This window comes from Rhinolophus hipposideros (assembly GCF_964194185.1).
Source record: "Rhinolophus hipposideros genome assembly, chromosome: 24".
Classification (NCBI taxonomy): Eukaryota; Metazoa; Chordata; class Mammalia; order Chiroptera; family Rhinolophidae; genus Rhinolophus; species Rhinolophus hipposideros.
In genome coordinates this window covers 22,656,614-22,674,836 of record NC_138070.1, presented here as the reverse complement: position 1 = coordinate 22,674,836, position 18,223 = coordinate 22,656,614, and the positions used below count along the sequence as shown (strand labels likewise).

Here is an 18,223-nt window from a genome sequence, read left to right as displayed (position 1 = left end):
CTCCTGAGCTTCCCTCACACCCCAAGCGCCCAAGCTCTGGAATCAGGCATGTTCTCCAGTCCTTGGGAAGACGGGGCAATGCTAGAAGCTCAAGGGACCGCAGGGACAAGCGCCCGCAAAGCGTCCAGCCTTGCGCCTGGGCCGGTGACGCGCGCTCTTATCCGCCGGGCTAGGAGCAGACGCAAGGTCAGAACAAACCACTGCGGTTTCTGCAGTAACCCACAACACCGGGTTGCCGAGGAGACTGCCGCCGGGGAGCGCTTATCTATTGGCTGCAGAGGGCGTCTGTTCGCGACACGCCACATGCGATTGGTCGGTGCTGCTGGAGGATCCACCCACATCCCCCGCCGCGTTCTAGGTGCCGTCGCGCGCAGTCCGGACCTCAGTGCAGGCAACTGCAAAATGGGCATAACCAAGAGGAGTCCCTGCGAGAAGTCTGGGGAGAATGAAGAGCGGGAGAAAGAGGCGGCGGCGGCCGCTGGGCGTTTTGCAGGGGTCCCAGAGGCCGAGGAGGGTTCAGATGTGGATTCAGACTCTGACCTGGAGACAGAAGGTGACCCCCGGCCTGTCTCTTCACCCTGGGGACTTCTCCGGCAGGAGTGGAGGGGGCAGGCTGGGGCCGAGTGAATAGGGGCCCCCTGTCCAGCAGAGCAGGGAGCGCACCCCTCCGTGGGACACCTTCAGGGCAGTGGGAGGCAACTCCAGCCCCGAGCCCTCTCGTCAGTGCTCCTGGCCGCATCAGGAATTCCACCATTAGAACAAACTTCCAGAGTGACATTAAAATACTAAATCGTGACAAAGGAGAGGGGAACCCTTGAAAGATGGCTAGCTGTGCCTGGGGAGGGATCCACATTCTTCCCCTTGTTTCCTATCAGGCACCCACGGGCTTGGAGAACCGGTTAAAGAGACCCGCTACCTGAGGTCTTGCCGGGTCCACAGCGTTGTGCCCGCCTCCTGTTTTCTGCGCCAAGGGAGTGACCCAGAGCTGAACCTGCGGCACCGTGGCCTGGGGCCCCAGGTATCCCTGGAGGGACCTTAGCGCCAGGCTTGGAGGGAGAAGACGTGGGAGGCAGTAGCCATGGATGTAGCTCCCTTCCTGGAGCCTATCCCACACACTCCCTGACCTTTCTCTGCCAGGAACGTCCCCCCACCCCACCCCCACACACATCTAGGTGGCAGGTGGGACTGGGGCGATGGCAGAATTTGGTATAAGGGCCGGGGAGCCTGCAGTGGGCACCTAACCTGCTGGGGGTCAGGAAAGGCTCCAGGAAGTGAGATCTGGCTGGAGCTTAGAATGAGAAGCAGGTGTCCCCTGGGCATGTGGGAAAGGGAGGGCCTTCCAGCTGGAAGGCACCGAGTGGGCTGAGCCTTGGAATACAAGACAGAGTAGCAGCTAGCTGCGTCTGGGGACTTTCAGCCCTGGGAAGGACCAGCCTCCTCAGGCTCATCTCTGTTCCAGGGGGCTCAGGCTCTGGCTTCTTCACTGAACTCCAATCCCTATGTCAAGCGCTTGGACCTTCGGGACAACGGGCTCTGTGGGGCTGGCACAGAGGCCCTGGCAAGTGCCCTGAGCAAAAGCAGCTGCATCTGTGGTAGGTGCTGAGCCTGGGACAGGTGGGCAGACTTGAGTCCTCCCTTTCCTGAGGGATGTGGGTAACCGCCGCCCCCCCCCCAACAGCCAGGCCTTCTCACCTGGGGCCTGCTGGGATTGCTGGGAAAGGGCCTCTTCACAGGGTGGAGTTAGACCCTCTGTGGTGCCCCCAATGTAGGATGCCACTCCCTTCCTGACCTGCCCCACCCCACCCTCTCCCCTCCTCTGCTGGTCTCCCAATGCGTGACTGCAGGTGGGAGAGCCCTTTGACACAGAGGTCGGGCTGAGCCAAATGAGAGGAGGGAGTTTGGTGGGGCTGAATTCAAATGCTGCCTCTGCCACTGAAGAGTGGGGTGCCCCTGGGCAAGAAGCTCAACATCGCTGAGCCTCAGTTTCCAATTTGTGGAATGGCCCCAACAATACGACTTAGCCCTTGGGGATGTGGTGAGCATTAGTGAAACTACTTGTGGCCCACATAAGTGCCCTGAGCACAGCCACCTGAATTATTATGCTAGTCCCCAGAAATATGGCAGTGAGGACTTCTGTGGGTGGCTTAAATTGTTGCCAGGCACGAATCATCAATGGGGTGGCTGCATCTCCATCACAACTATTCTCTACAGCAATACAAACTAGATGATTTTGTCCTCTTCACGAAGAAATTCGTGGACACATAGGACAGGGATGGACGTCAGGGAAACTGCCTGGGGCCTGAGGGAACCCAGCCAATGGGTGGGAGAGTCGCCATGTACCCCAGGACAATCTGATTGCAAAGCCCTTTCTGCTGCCTCAGGCCTGAAAGTTTGGGGGGAGGGTGGTGACTGGCTGTGGATCCCACTGACTAAGGAGTGGTGCTGCCCTCAGATGTGGACCTGTCGGAGAACCAGCTGGGAGCAGTCGGAGCCCAGGCCATCTGTGCTGCCATCATAGCGAACCCCACCGTGCAGAAGGTACAGCTGGCAGGGAACGGCCTGGAGGAGCAGGCAGCCCAGTTCCTTGCTGAACTCCTGCTGGCCCACACAGGCCTGAAATCCCTGGACCTGAGCTATAACCAGCTAAATGGCCAAGCAGGTAATACCTGGCCAGGGCCACCATGGGGCACTTGAGCCCATTTTCCTGGGGTAAGGGTGGGAGGTTGGCAGGACCACTCTGAGTATCCTTGCTCTGGCTCCTGCTCCCTATGTCCCACTTAGACCTGCTCTTTTCTCACTCTTTCCACACAGAACTCTTAATCAATTCCATAAATATCTCACTTCCTGCTGCTACAGGCACGGGGAGCTGATTTGGTCACTAGAATCTAGCCACGAACAAAACAAAGGCCCTGGCCTAAGGATCACATATTAACAAGACAATTCTCCATAATTATTGGTGCTGCAAAAGAAATAAACAGGGCATGATTCTAGAGAAGAACGGGGACACCTGCTTTAGAGGAGTGGCCTGGGTGGCTGGGGTGGCCTCTGTGCAGAGATGACATTTAAGCTGAAATGTGCAGCGTGGGGAAGAATTAGCCATGGCAAGACCAGAGGGAGGGCATTTCAAGCAGAGGAATAGTGAACATGCAGGCTATTTTCCAGACAGATACCAGTGTGACTGGGCTAGTTATCCAACGGAGAGTGGCTGTGCTGTGGGGTGGAGAGGCACCAGGGGTGTGCAGGGCTACAAATCATGGCAAAAGGCATGAAGATTTTATTCCAAGTGCTGTGGAAGACATCCGTGGGAATCCTTAATCTTACCACTTTCTCTTATGCCTCAGGGCCTTTGCATGGGCTGTCTGCTTTGCCAGAAACATGCAGTTCTACCTGCCTGCCCCCAACCACCCCAATCAATTATGAGAATCACCTGGAATCTGGGTTAGGAATACAGATTCCTGCGTCCTAGACCTGCTGAACTAGACTCTTGGGGGTGCCCGTACATCTTCATTTTAACAGATGCCCCAGGAGATTTTTCTAATCCAGAAAGTTTGGGAATCACTGCTCTGTCTCACTGCTTAGAGTGAATGGGGTGTCACCAGCCTTGGCCTGTGGGAATCATCCCTAGAATTTAACTACCAGAGAGCCAGTTTGCCAACTAAGAAAATTATTGTGAAATTAAAAGAGAAACCCATTTCAGACTTTCAACAAAGTATAGGTGTCCCTCTGGGCTTGCATGGTCAGAGAGCAAACACCAGAGAGACAGCCAGGATGGAGGTGGCTGGAAGCTAAGGCTCCACGAAGGCTGCACAAATGTGGGGTAAGGGGTCCTCAGCCTGGAAAAGGACAGACTTAGTGGGGCCATTTTGTTTCTCCAAGTAGGGAATCTGTGGGTAGGTCCGACTTCTTTGAGGGGTGAAGGTGCTTGGGTCTCAGTTTCCCCACCTGACCCATGGAAATGGTAGCACCTACCTCATAGGTTGGCTGCAGGGATCACGGAGACCAAGCCTTGGAACTATAAGAGATCGGTTCATGCGTGTAGAACAAACTTCTAACGACTTCAGTCATTCAGCAAAGTAGAGACTTCTCTACAAAGTGGGGGACCATTGTCCTCTCCTCCAATGCCTGGAAGTGTCTGAGGAAGAGGAAAGTACCTTATCTGAAAACCTGTGGGAGTCAGACCCAGTGCTGGGAAGGGAGTCCGGAGCCCTGCTCTCAGGGAGTCCGCAGCCCTGCTCTCGGGGAGGCCGCGGTGCCTTGCGAGGAGCTCTCCAAGGTGCTAAAAGTATCTCCTGTGGCAAGTTCTGGCTGAGCAGCTGGCTGAGCGCACCGCTCAGTTAGTTCACCTTTTTTCCTCTGTGCATTTCTTCAAACCAGCCTTACTAGACCTGTGCTAGGTGATGGGACCCTGGAAGGGGGTCAAATTCAGATCTCTGAGGGACTCCCAGGCTGATGGGAGAGACAGGCCAGGCAGAGAAAGGTCTACTGGCCAGAGACTGGAAGGATGGAAGCACAGTGGAAATAGGTCTTGAGGTGGCCCAGCCCAGCTGGGCAAGCAAGGCTTTCTGATGCCAGGAACCGAGGTTAGGAGGGGTGAAGAGCTGTTAGCCAGGTGAAGAGGCAGATCAACAGTCCCATGCAGGGGAACAGCCAGGAGGTGTGTTGGTTCCTGCACTTTTGGGAACTGGAAGCAGGTCAGACTCGTTGAGTGTTGACAGAGTAACAGCGGGGGGGGGGGGTTCTGCCCACTTTACATGCTAAATATCTCTCAGGGTTTCCCACCCCACATAGCGCCCCCCCATTTCCTTTCTCTACCACTACTGCCTCTTCTCCATCACAGCTGTGCCAGCCTTGTCATCTCTTGCTTAGACTATGGCACAGGCCTTTCAACTGGTCCCTGGTCTCTCATCTTTATCCCTACCCATCCTAGTCCATTCCCTAAACCCACTGAGGAAACCACCCTTGTCACATCTTAAAGCCCTCCCTGCCTCTTTGCCACCAATAGGGCGGTGCCCAAGATGCTTGTCCTAGCATTCAAGGCCTCTCTCAATTGTCCATTGCTCTTACTTCATTTTACTGCCTCCCCCCCAGACCCCCCGCCCAGGGCCAGGCTTGTCTGCATTTCCACAAGTGCCCCAATGCTCCCTGTGCCTCTGCACATTCATTCTTTCCTGTGTCTGCTCTCCACTGTGCAGACAGATATGCATGGTGAGTCCCTCAGTCTTCAAGGTTATCTCCTCTGTCCTGACTTTCCTGACCACCAGCCCTAAACAGGGTTAGCCTCCACTCTGTTCCCATGCCTTCCTGTTTGTGGTTTGTAATAGCATACTGTGTTTCCCCGAAAATAAGACCGAGCCGGACCATCAGTTCTAATGCGTCTTTTGGAGCAAAACTTCATATAAGACCCTGTCTTATTTTACTATAATATAAGACCAGATGTTATATTTATAACATAACGTAACGTAACGTAACGTAACGTAATGTAATATAATATAATATAATACTGGGTCTTTTAGGAATTTTTGCTCCAAAAGACACATTAGAGCTGATTGTCCGGCTAGATCTTATTTTCAGGGAAACAGGGTACATCCCATTCATTTTTATTTATGTCTCCCCTATTAAATATGAAATCCTTGGGGCAGGGCAGGCCCATGTTGGGTTCAACTCCATGAGCCTCATGCCCAGCAGAGACCCTGGCACACAGCAAGCATCCGTATCATTTTTCGAACGAATGAACAAAGGAAATAAGAAGGTCTGTCTTGGTGTTTCTGAAGGGGAGACGCTTGGACCAGCCCTGGCAGAAAACACAGGACTCATTGAGCTTAACATAAGCTGGAATCACCTTCGAGGCCCAGGAGCCATTGCCTTTGCCAGGGGACTGGAGGTATGAGGCCCCACCCCCACCCCACAGTCAGCCCCTCCAGGCTGTCCCTTGGGGGCACGTCTCCTAGGGGCCAGTTCCCCATTATTGCAGCTCTTCAGAAATGATCCTTGGATCTTTTGAGCAGAGCTTAAGGAATATTTTATTAGGCTTCTGTACACTGCTCTCACATCACTCACTGAGGTGTCCACAGCTGAATGTCGTACACCTTCCCCAGACATCAGACACTCAGGTGTGCAGTCCGGTGACACATGCTCCCTGTGGGACATGTGCACATGCTTTCTTAAGTGACCCCTAACCCCTTTGGATCTCAGTACACACTCTAATAGCCTACCCTTGGGTGCCGTGGTTCATAGGCCCCAGGAATGGGTGGCAGCAGCCCCTGCCAGGGTGGCAGAAGGCACCTGCAATGCCCCTCATGTCAGCTACCTTTGTGGGTTCCTTCTCAGGGAATGGCAGCTACTGCCTTGCTCTCTGATGGCTGAGCCACAAGGTGGCAGGTCAAGCTCGGTCTTCCCAGAATACCCACAAACTCCTACCCTTCTCCCCATCACAGTCCCCAGGGAAGATTTCATCCAACTCTGGGCCCCTGAGCTGCTCTGTGCTTTGGGGTCTCTGCCCATAAGAGAGGCCCCTGAGTGAGCATGGGGCCTGGTCACCGTGTCTCTGGAGCCTGCTGCCACAGGCAGATACCTCAGTCTCAGGGTCATTCACATCCACACTCCCCTCTGTGCTGTGCTTCTGGTTGTTCAGCTCTACTGATCACTATCATCAGACTCAAGACTCTTCCCTGGAACCTCTGTCCTGCTCTCAGCCCTTGCTCTTTGCACCTCAGACATCCTGGGCTCAGAGGTTGTGGCTCTGCCTTTCTCCACCATCCCCTGTGGTCCCATGACTTTGCTCTTTTATGTTCTAGGCAAACATCTTCCTGAGAGTCCTAGACATCTCCTACAATGGCTTTGGAGACCCTGGAGCCTCTGCGGTGGGTGAGGCACTTAGGACCAACAATGTGTTAGAAGAACTCAACGTGAGGTAAGGAGCACAGGTTCCCCTGGGTCAGTGTCTGGGCCCATAGCCACACCGGGGACCAGGGGCTCCATTATCTTGCTGCTGTTCTCCGCTTTAATTCCCAAGCTTACCACTGTCTAGCCATGATGGGGCTTGAGCCATAATCCAGGAGCACCCAGCTCCATCTTCTCACTTGAGGTCATCATTTATAGGCTGAACTCGTAATTCCTACTGCACAGGCAGGGGCTGGGAATTGCAAACATACGTGTAAAGCCTCTTCTGCAGAGCCTCGTGTGGGGTGGGTGCTCTGTGCGAGTTTTGCTCCCTTTCAGAACAGGAGCTGACTCTGACAAGTAGTCCACATGCATGCTTTGTTCAGCCTGTGGCTGCTGGGGGGCCTGCAGTGTGTGAGCTGCTTTTCCAGGCACAGGCAGGGGCTCAGGCCTCGCAGGTAGCCAGAGCAGGAGCTGCAAGACCGGGAGGGCCGGCCCAGTGGCTCAGGTGGTTGGAGCGCCGTGCTCCTAACGCTGAGGTCCCCTGTTCGATTCCCACCTGGACCAGTGAGCTGCGCCCTCTACAGCTAAGATTGCGAACAACAGCTCTCCCTGGGGCTGGGCTGCGGTGAGCAGCCATGGGCTGCTGTGGGCTGCTGTGGGCTGCTGTGGGCTGCTGTGGGCTGCCGTGAGCGGCTGCCCAGCCGACCGACGACTGGCGAGACCGACTGCCTCAGCCAGGGGTTGTGGAGGGGAGCACAAGGCTCATAATACCAGCATGGGCCAGGGAACTGTGTCCTACACAACTAGAAACAACAGCTTGAGCCAGACTGGTGGTGGAGAGGCGGAAGAAAGGGGGGGTAAGACCAGAGGGAAGGAGAGAGGCAGAGGCCTGACAGGTCATGGGCTATGTGGCCGAGCCCCTCCCCGGGGCTGCAGAGTAAGCAGGGCCTGCCTGCTGTAGTCCTATCTTCCTTTCCTCCCACAGAAGGAGCCAAAGCCAGAGGATTCCATGAGAGATCCCAAAATTCGAGGCTGGCGCTGGGGTCTGAGAAGCCAGAGAGAAATGGGACTGGCTTCAGAGACAAAGTAGCCAAAAGCCATGCTGGGCCTGGTGTTTGAGTCCAATGAGAGAAGTGGGGAGGGAGCTAGGTGGTTTTCCAGAACAGACGTTGTCATGGTGATAGGTACAGGGTGCCAGCTGCCGCAGAACACCTGCTGAGCTCTCTGAGAGCCAGGGAGCAGCGGGTGAACCCCACAGTGGGGGGAAAGCTCCAGTCGTGTTTGCTGGGCGATCTCCCTGAACACGGGGAGCTCCGATGTAGCAGGGTCAGCAGCCAGCTTCTATCCACTGAAATGCTCAGGGTCCACGGGGTATGAGTGGAGGCTAGCGTTGTAGCCCTACCCTGTGGAGACACCCGCAGTGCCAGCTGGGACCCTGGGACAGTCTGGCTCTGCACAGCTCCTCAGCAGGTAGCACAATACACATGTCTTTCTGTTGCAGCAACAACCGTATCTCTGCCGTGGGAGCACTGAGCCTGGGTCTGGGCCTCCGGATCAACCAGACGCTGAGGAGTCTTGTTGTGAGTGCTAGCCCAGTGGGGGAGGCCCCAGCACAGAGCTGACAGTGCCGGTCCACACAGATCCCTCCCCTGCCACGTGTCCCCACCCCAGTGGCTGCGGGGTTCCAGAGCCCAGGTGGGGAAGGAGCCTCCTGGCTTCCTCTTATGACCACTTCTTCCCCTTGCCACTCACTCACCCATCTCTGGCCTGGCCCATGTACTTCTTCAGACACCTGCCTGCTGCATCCTCCCTCCGGGTGGCAGCACCACATCTCCCAGCTTTCCTTTCTCCTTCTTAGCCCACCGGAGTGCTGCTCTGCCAACGATGGTTGGGACACACTTGCTTTCCCTTTCATCTTCTCCCCTGCTCTTCCTCTGACCTTGCTGGAACCCAAGGTCAGCCCAGGTGTACTGTTGGCCACCGCTTAGACCTACCTGAGGTCTTGTGTGCACAACAATCCAGGATTGCCACTGGGAAGAGAGCAACTGAGCAGAAGACAGAGAAGAGAAGGTGCAGTCAAGGGTAGAGCAGGTCCCTGAGGCCACTGTGCCAAGAGCACGTGCTCAGAGGACAGTCCTGCCGGCTCCGGGGAGCACCCAGCCCTGCGTGGCCCTCAGCATCTGCAGCTGGCAGAGGAGCCCCCAGCATCACCTCCATCCCCAGCCTGAGGCTCACTCCTCTCCCGCCCCTGCACTGGAACTGAGACCTCTCTCTGAAGCTCTGGATCCACGTTTCCCCCTGTTGGCTGCTTCCCCAGATGTCCCATAAGCATAGAGGATTCTGAGAGTCCAACCTGAGCACATCATCTCCCTATAAGGGTTGCCTGTTGGTGTGTCTGTGGAAGGGGGGGCTCCTCATTGAATCAGAAGCTGGGGCCCAGTGCTTGTCTTGCTCTTTCCCACATCTTCCTTCCTTCCTTCCTTCATCTCGCCTCCTGCAGTGTGCTCAGGCTGCCTATTCCTCCTTCTCACTTCTCCTTCGCGAGTTCTGTTGACCTGCTAATTTCCCAGCACTGGCCCTACCTTCCCACCTACTACCAGATGGTCTTTCAAACCAGACACATGCCTTGGTCCCCCCCTGTTTTAAACACATGAGAGCCTCCCCACTGGATACATTCAAGCTTAGTAGTGTGTCATTCACAGCATGTCGAGATCTGGGTTCTGCCCACCCATTCTTCCCTCCTGCCTTGAAGTTCATCTCTCTCATCCAAGCTGCTCAGAATTCTCCACTCACATCGTGCAATTTCTCATCTCTTTGCTCCCACTGCTCTTCTTGCTGAAATGCCCAGCCCCACCCACTTCACCTGTAAAGCTTAGCTGAGGTGTTTTGTCACTTACCCAACCTTTACCTCCCAGGTAGAGTTGGTGCACATTCTTTCATTACACTTATCACACTGCATTTTTATGGTGTTTCTTTTTCCTCTCTTCCCCCAGTGAGTGAGCTCTTTAAGGGCGAATGTGTGTCTTGTGTGTCTATTTATATCCTTGGCGCATGGCATATGGCTCAGCCAGTGCCCACTCCCTTCCTTCCCCAGCGCAAGGCATTCTGTCTAATGGAGACACCTGAGCTGAGACAGAGGGGCTATCCTGAGGCACATCATCAGAGAAGAGGGACCCCTCTTTCCCTTTTGTGTTGCTCGTCCAGCCTCCCTGGGACGAACTTTTCTCAGTTTTGTATGTATGTGTATTTCCCAGGTGTCCAGGAATCCCATGCAAAATAAAGGCTGCTTGGGTGTTCTCAAGTCTGTCCAGGATAATCCAGTGTCTGCCCTGGAACTGTTGGATTTCTCCGTAAGAGCTTTTCATAAACCTCATCTCAGATCCTTCCCACAGCCCTAGGAGGTATCATTTAGAGGAAGAAAGTGGGGCTTAGAGAAATAGAGTGCCCTGCCCACATACATGGCATGGCCGAGTCCAAGTTCTATCCCAGGCCTGCGTGTAGGTCATGATGCCACTGCTCCTGACTGGGGTACTGCCATGCTCTCACCTCAGGCCCCTGCCTGGGTTCTTCATTGGCTGAGAGAGGATAGTGGCTCAGGGCACACGACACTCACTGTTCACTGATATTTGGATTTGTAGGTTCAGCACTTGTACGGCAGCCCCCTTCCCCACCCAGCCTATACTGCCTGCAGATGGACTGCGGTGCTTGGAATATTCACTTGTGTGGCTGTAGGGAAATCAGGACCCCTTTTCATTCAATTTTGCCTTTTTAGTATAGAAACAAACAATTTTTTTCTAAGGCAGTTAATGTTAAAGAGAGAATTCCCAAATATGAATTATTTAAAGAAAGGCTAGTCACAAATCACTGCTTATTCTACCCCAAATTATTTCAACTCAGACTTGAGTCACTGCCTTTCCAGAGATGTGTTTTTAGTTCCAGTCCTTCAGGCTTGGGACAACTGATGTCAAACATCCTTATTCTTTCCTTCTACCTGCCTGGTCTCTACTGTTCTAAAGTCAGAGAATAGCTTGCCATGACCTTGTTCCCGCTGCTCTGAGAACTCCTGTCAGCACAGGATTCTATCATTCTAAGGAAGTGGAATGATATAGGAAATCATCCTACCAAAATACATGCTTGATTAATACAATGCATGGGTATTATCTGAAACTTTCAGTATAATGAAAATACCACAGCATTTGGAATCAGACAGGCCTGGAACCAAGTCCTGAGCCCATCACATGGGATCTTGGATTCTGAATCAGAGATCAATACTATTCTAGATTCAATGTTCTACTTCCCAGTTCCTTAACTGTTATCATTAGTCTGACTAGCCCAGATTTTATCCTCAGCTTTAGGGGAAATATTTCTGAATCCTTCCAGTTCTCATGAAATCATTCCCAGGACTCAGTTTTATCTTTGTGTGTAATGGGGCCTACCACCCAGGGTCACTGTGAAAATAGGATGAGATGACAGACCCTATGGAAATGGCCTGTGCAGAGAAGACTCAATCAGGGCTAGTTCTCTTCTCCCCAAACTCTTTGTTTTTCTACTTTATTGAGGAACAACATTTATGCTGATAAGTGTACATAGATTAAGGGCACAGCTCAGTGAATTTTTACAAACAGAATACACCTACATAACCAGCCCCCAAATCAAGAAATAGAGCAGGCCCCTAGAACCCCTGGGGGGGGGGGCCTTGAGACCCTTCCCTTCTTGATTTTAATAGTTTGGGGAGTAATGACATTTTCATCCATAGGAGAGAAGCTGTCCTAAGGAGCTTCTTCAAGACCTTGTGTGTGTATGTAAAAAAGTCAAGTTCTCAGAAAGCGATAATGTATGTCCTGTCATGGGTTTCTCCTCAGGAGATCCAGGTGGACAGAGAGTTTGATGACCTCGCTAGCTCAGTGAAGGCAGTTCTTCCAGGGCTTTGTATAAAGACTGCTGCTCACAGAGTGGAGTACAAAAAAGAGTTGCTGCCAGTCTTCAGATCGTCCCTACCAGCGTCTGCCCCTAAATGAGTGTGGAGTGTGGCCTTGCAATACCTTCTTCTACTTGAGTCTGCACTGAGTCCCCATGTCAACCAAGTGATAAGTCCGATGGAGCCGACCTTCATGATGATTCAGACACCTGTACCCTCCTCTCTACCCACAGCCATTGCACTGATCTGGGCCGTCCTTTGCTCTCACTAATGTGTGTAACACAGACTCGTACTATTCACATTGAGCTGGGCACGGGGTCAAAGATGCCCAAACAAGTCCCTGCCCTGCTGACTTACCTCGGGAGACAATTAAAATATAAGGTGGTGTGCAACTGGCATTCCCAAACTGAACTTACCAGAATACAAAGAAATGCAACTTTTTTGGAAGGCAATTTATCATTATGCACCAAAAGCCTTAAAACTGCCTGTGGCCTTTGATCGAATGTTCTGACTAATCTGCTCTACAGAAATAATGCTGTTTATAATAATGAAAATTGGAAATAATTTAAATGTCCAGTAAGAGGGGATCAGTTAACTAAGATTTGGAACTCTGCAAACATTCAAAGCCAAGTGTTCCAAGTATATTTAGCAATTTGTGAAAATGCACATGATTAACGTTAAGTGAGAATCTGGATTTTAAAAAATCACGTGGTTTGTCTGGCACTTCCTCAAAAGGTTAAACATAGAGTTACCATATGACCCAGCAAATACATTCCTAGGGAAATGAACATATGTCCACACAAAAAAATTGTGCACAAATGTTCATAGCATCATTTTTCACAATATCCACAAAGTACAAATGCTCACCAACTGATGCATGGATAAATAAAACGTGGCATACAGTGGTATATTATTTTGGCAATATATTTGACATTCGGGTGATAAAAATGTTCTAAATGGATTATGCTAATAGTTGCACAATTAAATGAATATACTAAAAGTAATTGAATTGTATACTTTAAATGGGTGAATTGTATGGTATGTGAATTGTATCTCAACAGAAAGAAAAAGGAATCAAGTACTGGGACATGCTACAACATGGATGATTCTTGAAAACATGTGTTCTTAGTGAAAGAAGTCAATCACAAAAGACCACATGTTGGGGCCAGCCCGGTGACTCAGGTAGTTAGAGCTCCATGCTCCTAACTCCGAAGGCTGCCGGTTTGATTCCCACATGGGCCAGAGGGCTCTCAACCACAAGGTTGCCAGTTTGATTCCTCGAGTCCCACAAGGGATGGTGGGCAGCGCCCCCTGCAACTAAGATTGAACACGGCACCTTGAGCTGAGCTGCAGCTGAGCTTCCGGATGGCTCAGTTGCTGGTTGGAGCGCGTCCTCTCAACCACAAGGTTGCCGGTTCGACTCCCTGAAGGGATGGTGGGCTGTGCCCCCTGCAACTAGCAATGGCAACTGGACCTGGAGCTGAGCTGTGCCCTCCACAACGAAGAACGGACAACAACTTGAAGTTGAGCGGCACCCTCCACAACTAAGATTGTAAAGACAACTTGACTTGGAAAAAAAAAAGTCCTGGAAGTAAACTGTTCCCCAATAAAGACTTGTTCCCTTCCCCCAATAAAATCTTTTAAAAAAAAAAAAAAGACCACATGTTTTACAATTCAGTTTATACAAAATGCTTAGAAGAGGCAAATCTACAGAAATTGAAAGTAGAGGTTGCCTAGGGCTGGGGAGATAAGAGGGATTGGGGTTTGACAGCTAAAGGGTATAGCTTTCATTTTGGGGATGATCAAAATGTTGTAAAATTGATTGTGGTGACGGCTGCACAACTCAGTGAATATACTAAAAAACATTGAATTATGTATCACTTTAAATGGGTGAATTATAGTGCATGTGAATTATATCTCAATAAACTGTTACCAAAAAAATCATATTGTTTGATCCAAATTGTGTTTAAAAAGTATGACTATATATATACTGGAAAAAAAACCTTGTTTGTGGGTTTATGTATTTTAATTTTCTTTGTATTTTACTGCATTTCCAACACTTTCTACTCTAAGTATGTATTACTTTAATATTCAGAAAAACATATAGTACTTAAAAACACAACGTGTTTTTGTAGTAGGCTATAATTAGTAGGCTACAATTCTGTTATGTGCATGGTGTGGTTAGAGCCCTGAGGAAGGAGGATGCTATAGATTGAATCATTCCCAACCCCCTCAATTATCTGTTGAAGCCCTAAACCCCAGCTGGAGATAGGAAGTAATTAAGGTTAAATGAGATCATAAGGGTGGGGCTATGATCCAATAGGATTAGTGTCCTTACAAGAAGAGGCACCAGAAAGCTTATTCTCTTCCCCCTCCTCTCCTGTGAAGACACAGCAAGAAAGCAGCCCTCAGCAAGCCAGGAAGAGAGCCCTCACCAGAAATCAATCCTCCCAGACCTTGATCTATGACTTCTAGCTTCTAGAACTTTGAGAAAATATCTTCTGTTATTTAAGCCATTCAGTCTGTGGTATTTTTGTTATGGCAGCAGCCCAAACTGAATACTATAGAAAGATCACTCTGGAGGGAAGAAGCGGCGGGGAGGGTTTCTCCTGGTTTCCCTGGCTTTCTGCTGATCTCCCTCCATCCTCCTCGTTCTCCCTACTGCCAAAGCCATCTTTCCAGGGGCAGACCAGAGGACACTGTTCAGAGGCTCCCAAGTCCTACGGAAAAGTTCCAACTCCTGTATCGGGTGTGTCCCATGGTGAGAGTCGGGTTCCCACTCTCCTCTAAGATGTCAAGGGACTGGCTGGAACGCATTATGGTGATGAGCTGGGGGTAGGCCTGGATTCCTCCACCCCACTTTTCCCAGAAGTAAACACACATTGTATCCTAAAGTTGAGTCGATCTTTACGGAACACAAGAATTAGGTGATTGTTCCAAAGTCCTCCAAAATGGACACTGTGCCCCAACCACCCATTCTGTATTACAGAAGCAATCAAATCCTGCCCGGTTCCAGGGTGCTGGATGGGAAAGGCCTTTCTGCACCGGGAAAGCGGTGGAAAAGAGAGAGGACGCGAGCTTTGGGTGGATGACGGGCACCCCTCTAGGCGGGGGCCTTGTTTGCAAAGATCCGCATAAGGAGCGCGAAGGCGAGCGGGCCTGGGGCGCATGGGGACAGGACTGCCGCACAAGGCCGACAGCAAGCCGTTTGCATGCCGCCGGGGGCTTCCGTACATGGGTACACGGTAATGTCCTGTGCCCCACCAAGGGGGCGCCACAGCTACTCCAACCTAAAGTCCAAAAACACCCCGGAACACCTCGGCCTGTGCTCCGCCTTCCTCGACAGCCTTCCCGCCAAACCCACGTCCAATCAGAAAGCGCCACACTCCGTGAGTCGAGCAACAGCCAACCAGAAATGGGATTCCAGGCCTCGCTCGGCCCCAAACGCTTCGGACCAATGGCCACCTGGGCAGCGGCGGGCCTATAAGGGGCAGTGTACGCACTGCGTGGGCAGCAGTTGGGCGCGCGGCCGCTGTGGGACGGTTGAGGTCAGGTAGCAGCGTCGGGCAGCAGCTGCGGCAGAGTTCACCATGGTAAGTCCCCGGGGCTGGGCGAAGGCGCTGCAGGCCTGGCAGTCATTGGCGGGACCTCCGGAACTTTCACTCTGAGGACACCCAGGCGGGAGGGTGGACGAAGTCCACCACGTGAGTCGTCGGATGAAAGGACCCGGGGTGTCATGGGAGCAGGCGGCAGGGGAGAGGGGGGAGGGCGCGGGAGGCCCAGGCCCTGCAGGACCGCCAGCCCAGCTGCGAGCACCACGAGGTCTGGAGGCCCCCTAGACGGGCACACGAGGACGCTTGTTCTGAGTTTGTGCGTCACGAGGGCAGTGGTGACGCCCTCCCCCCCAGCGTGGGAGTGGCCAGGGTGAAGGTGGGGTTGGCAAGAGCAGATGGCTTCCCAGAAATGGTGCCGTAAAGAACCAGGGTGGCAGCTGGATTGTTGGATGGCCTTGACCGTCTGTGAAAGGACAAACCATAGTGTTGGGTCTTGAAGACAGGAGGGTGGTTCTCAAACTTTCTTGTCTGAGGACCTCCTTACCCTCCTAAAAATTATGAAGGACCCCCAACGAGCCTTGTTTATGTGGCTTATATTTGTATTTGTCTCATTAGAAATTAAACTGAGAACTGTAAAAATAGTTAATGACTTTAAAGCAACATGTTAACATAAATGACAAATATCCAAGTCTGAATAGGTAGTTCTTTCAGGTAGAAATACCCTGTTTCCCCGAAAGTAAGACCTAGCAGGACAATCAGCTCTAATGCGTCTTTTGGAGCAAAAATTAATATAAGACCCAGTCTTAACATAATATGAGACAGGGAATATAATATAATAGTGTAATATAATTAATATATTATATAATATATAATGTAATATACCTAAATATAGTGGGTCTTATAGAAGACAAGGTCTTAGGTCTTATTTTCGGGGAAACACGGTATTAAGGGAGAATACAGCTTAGGGAGCCATTAAGAACTCAGGTTCTACAGTGAGTCCTGAGCCTGCAGCATCTTAGCTGGGTGAACCGGGGCAAGTTACTTAACCTCTCTGTGCAACTTATATTTGTATGTAAAGGTTATAGTAAAATAAAGCCAGGTCTTATGTTAATTTTTGCTCCAAAAGACACATTAGAGTGTTTTTATTATGTTGTATTATATAAGACCAAGTCTCATAGTAAAACAAGACTGGGTCTTATATTAATTTTTGCTCCAAAAGACGCATTAGAGCTGATTGTCTGGCTAGGTCTTATCTTTGAGGAAACACGGTAGCATTCCTTAAAATAAAAACAGCTAGTTAGTTGAGTACTCAAACAAATACACAAATGCTTTTTCTCAAGACAGTTGTACTTTAGCATATGCACAAATACTTTATGTGTACTTTCCATTTTGTCACAGTACATGAGGTTAGAGATTTAATAAAATTAGTGATCATTTTTGCTTCAAGGACATTTTTTTTTTAAAGACACATTTATTCAGCGTCATGATCAGACTATTACATTTAGCAATCAACAGCATGGATGCAAAAAAAAAAAATCTACATTAAAACCCTTTGTTGGAATGCTTTACACTAAGGACATTCTTAAATGAAACTTGCCTTTTTTCCCTTTTTACTGTATTTAAGAGTGAAGAATCCAGTGACCACTGGTACAGTTTGGTGCCAGTACCTTGATTTGTGCTCAGGCACCAACAGTTTTTTCACCCACCTTCATAGTCTTGTTGGATGACATACATGTAGTTCTCTACTTATCCAGAGATTCAACTTCTTGCCATTATATATGCAAACAGACTTTTTTGCTCTCCTCCTTCCTTTACATTATAATAAAGCTGTGCTTCTTCCTTGTCAAGGCTCTGTGGCTGCGTGACATCAATCTTTGATGCCCTGATGACTGAGGTTAAATGCTTGTATAACAGAAAACAGGACTTACAGTTCTTGGGACATTAGAATTTTGGGTGGATGGGACACCTCAAATTTCATTTGTTTTCTTTGATGTATTTGTAAGGATGATGTATCTAAAATCGAACAAGGGATTAGCGAATGTATAGGTAAGTTCCCAGCAGGAAAGAGATGGTACATTCAAATAGGTGCTGTGAGGAGAATCTTTGAAAAGGATAGTGCAGTATCCCAGCATTTGTGATTCTAGGAGCCATTAATTTTTAGGCTTGAAAAGGTGAGGGGAAAGAGTGGTTACTAGAAGTTGAGAGGGTAGCTTTATGAAAAAGGCTGACTGCTGAAAGTTTGTGGCCTTGATAAACCAACTCAAGCAACCCATGGCAGTCTGGCAGAGAGGAAGCCGGGGAGCAAGCACCCTAACCGCACCTTCCTCTGACCTCGTGGTCTCTAGCTGCTGCCTGCCATTGGCTAAGCAACCAGAAGCCAGGATGCGAGGAAACCCTTTGATGCAGTGCACTTGGGTCGGCCTCCACAGAGCTGGATGGAGAACAGGATAGATCTATATCTGTAGGGGCAGGTAGAGGCCACACACAGGATGACAGCATGACCACTAGTGCTTGGGCCACGGTGACGTGTCCTAGTCCACTTTTTCTTTCCCGACTCTTAAACTTTACCTTATCCTTTCATCAGGACAAAATCAAAATAGCTATTCTTTAGAGAAGTACTGTGACTAGCTGCAATGTGGAGTTTATTGTTGACATTACATGACTTCCGTGTTTTAAAATAACTTAATTTCTGTATCATAGGAAACAGATTCTGAGTTTAACTCTGGCACTTAATAGCTAGGGTGGTTTAGAGCACATCAGTTTTCACAGGGATAAGAGAATCTCATAAGCCTCGTGGGAAATAAGGTTTGAGAAAGTCTTAGACACTCTGAAGCACATACATATAAAATACATTTTATGTGGAATATAG

At 50.3% G+C, this 18,223-nt stretch overlaps 1 protein-coding gene across 2 annotated transcripts; it reads left to right on the top strand.

The window, feature by feature from the left end:
- Positions 1-352: 352 nt before the first annotated feature.
- On the top strand, positions 353-13,734 carry LRRC74B (leucine rich repeat containing 74B). 2 transcript variants are annotated; one of them, XM_081037574.1, is made up of 9 exons: positions 353-553; positions 876-1,018; positions 1,460-1,592; positions 2,453-2,659; positions 5,772-5,881; positions 6,795-6,910; positions 8,384-8,462; positions 10,137-10,232; positions 11,745-13,734. In XM_081037574.1, exons 1-9 carry the CDS (start codon positions 403-405, stop codon positions 11,898-11,900), a joined length of 1,191 nt encoding a protein of 396 aa, XP_080893700.1. In that variant the 5' UTR covers positions 353-402; the 3' UTR covers positions 11,901-13,734. The 2 variants fall into 2 exon arrangements, with proteins under 2 accessions (XP_080893700.1, XP_080893701.1); XM_081037575.1 differs by lacking the exon at positions 11,745-13,734 and having other exon boundaries at positions 397-553; positions 8,741-10,226.
- The last annotated feature ends 4,489 nt before the right edge of the window (positions 13,735-18,223 follow it).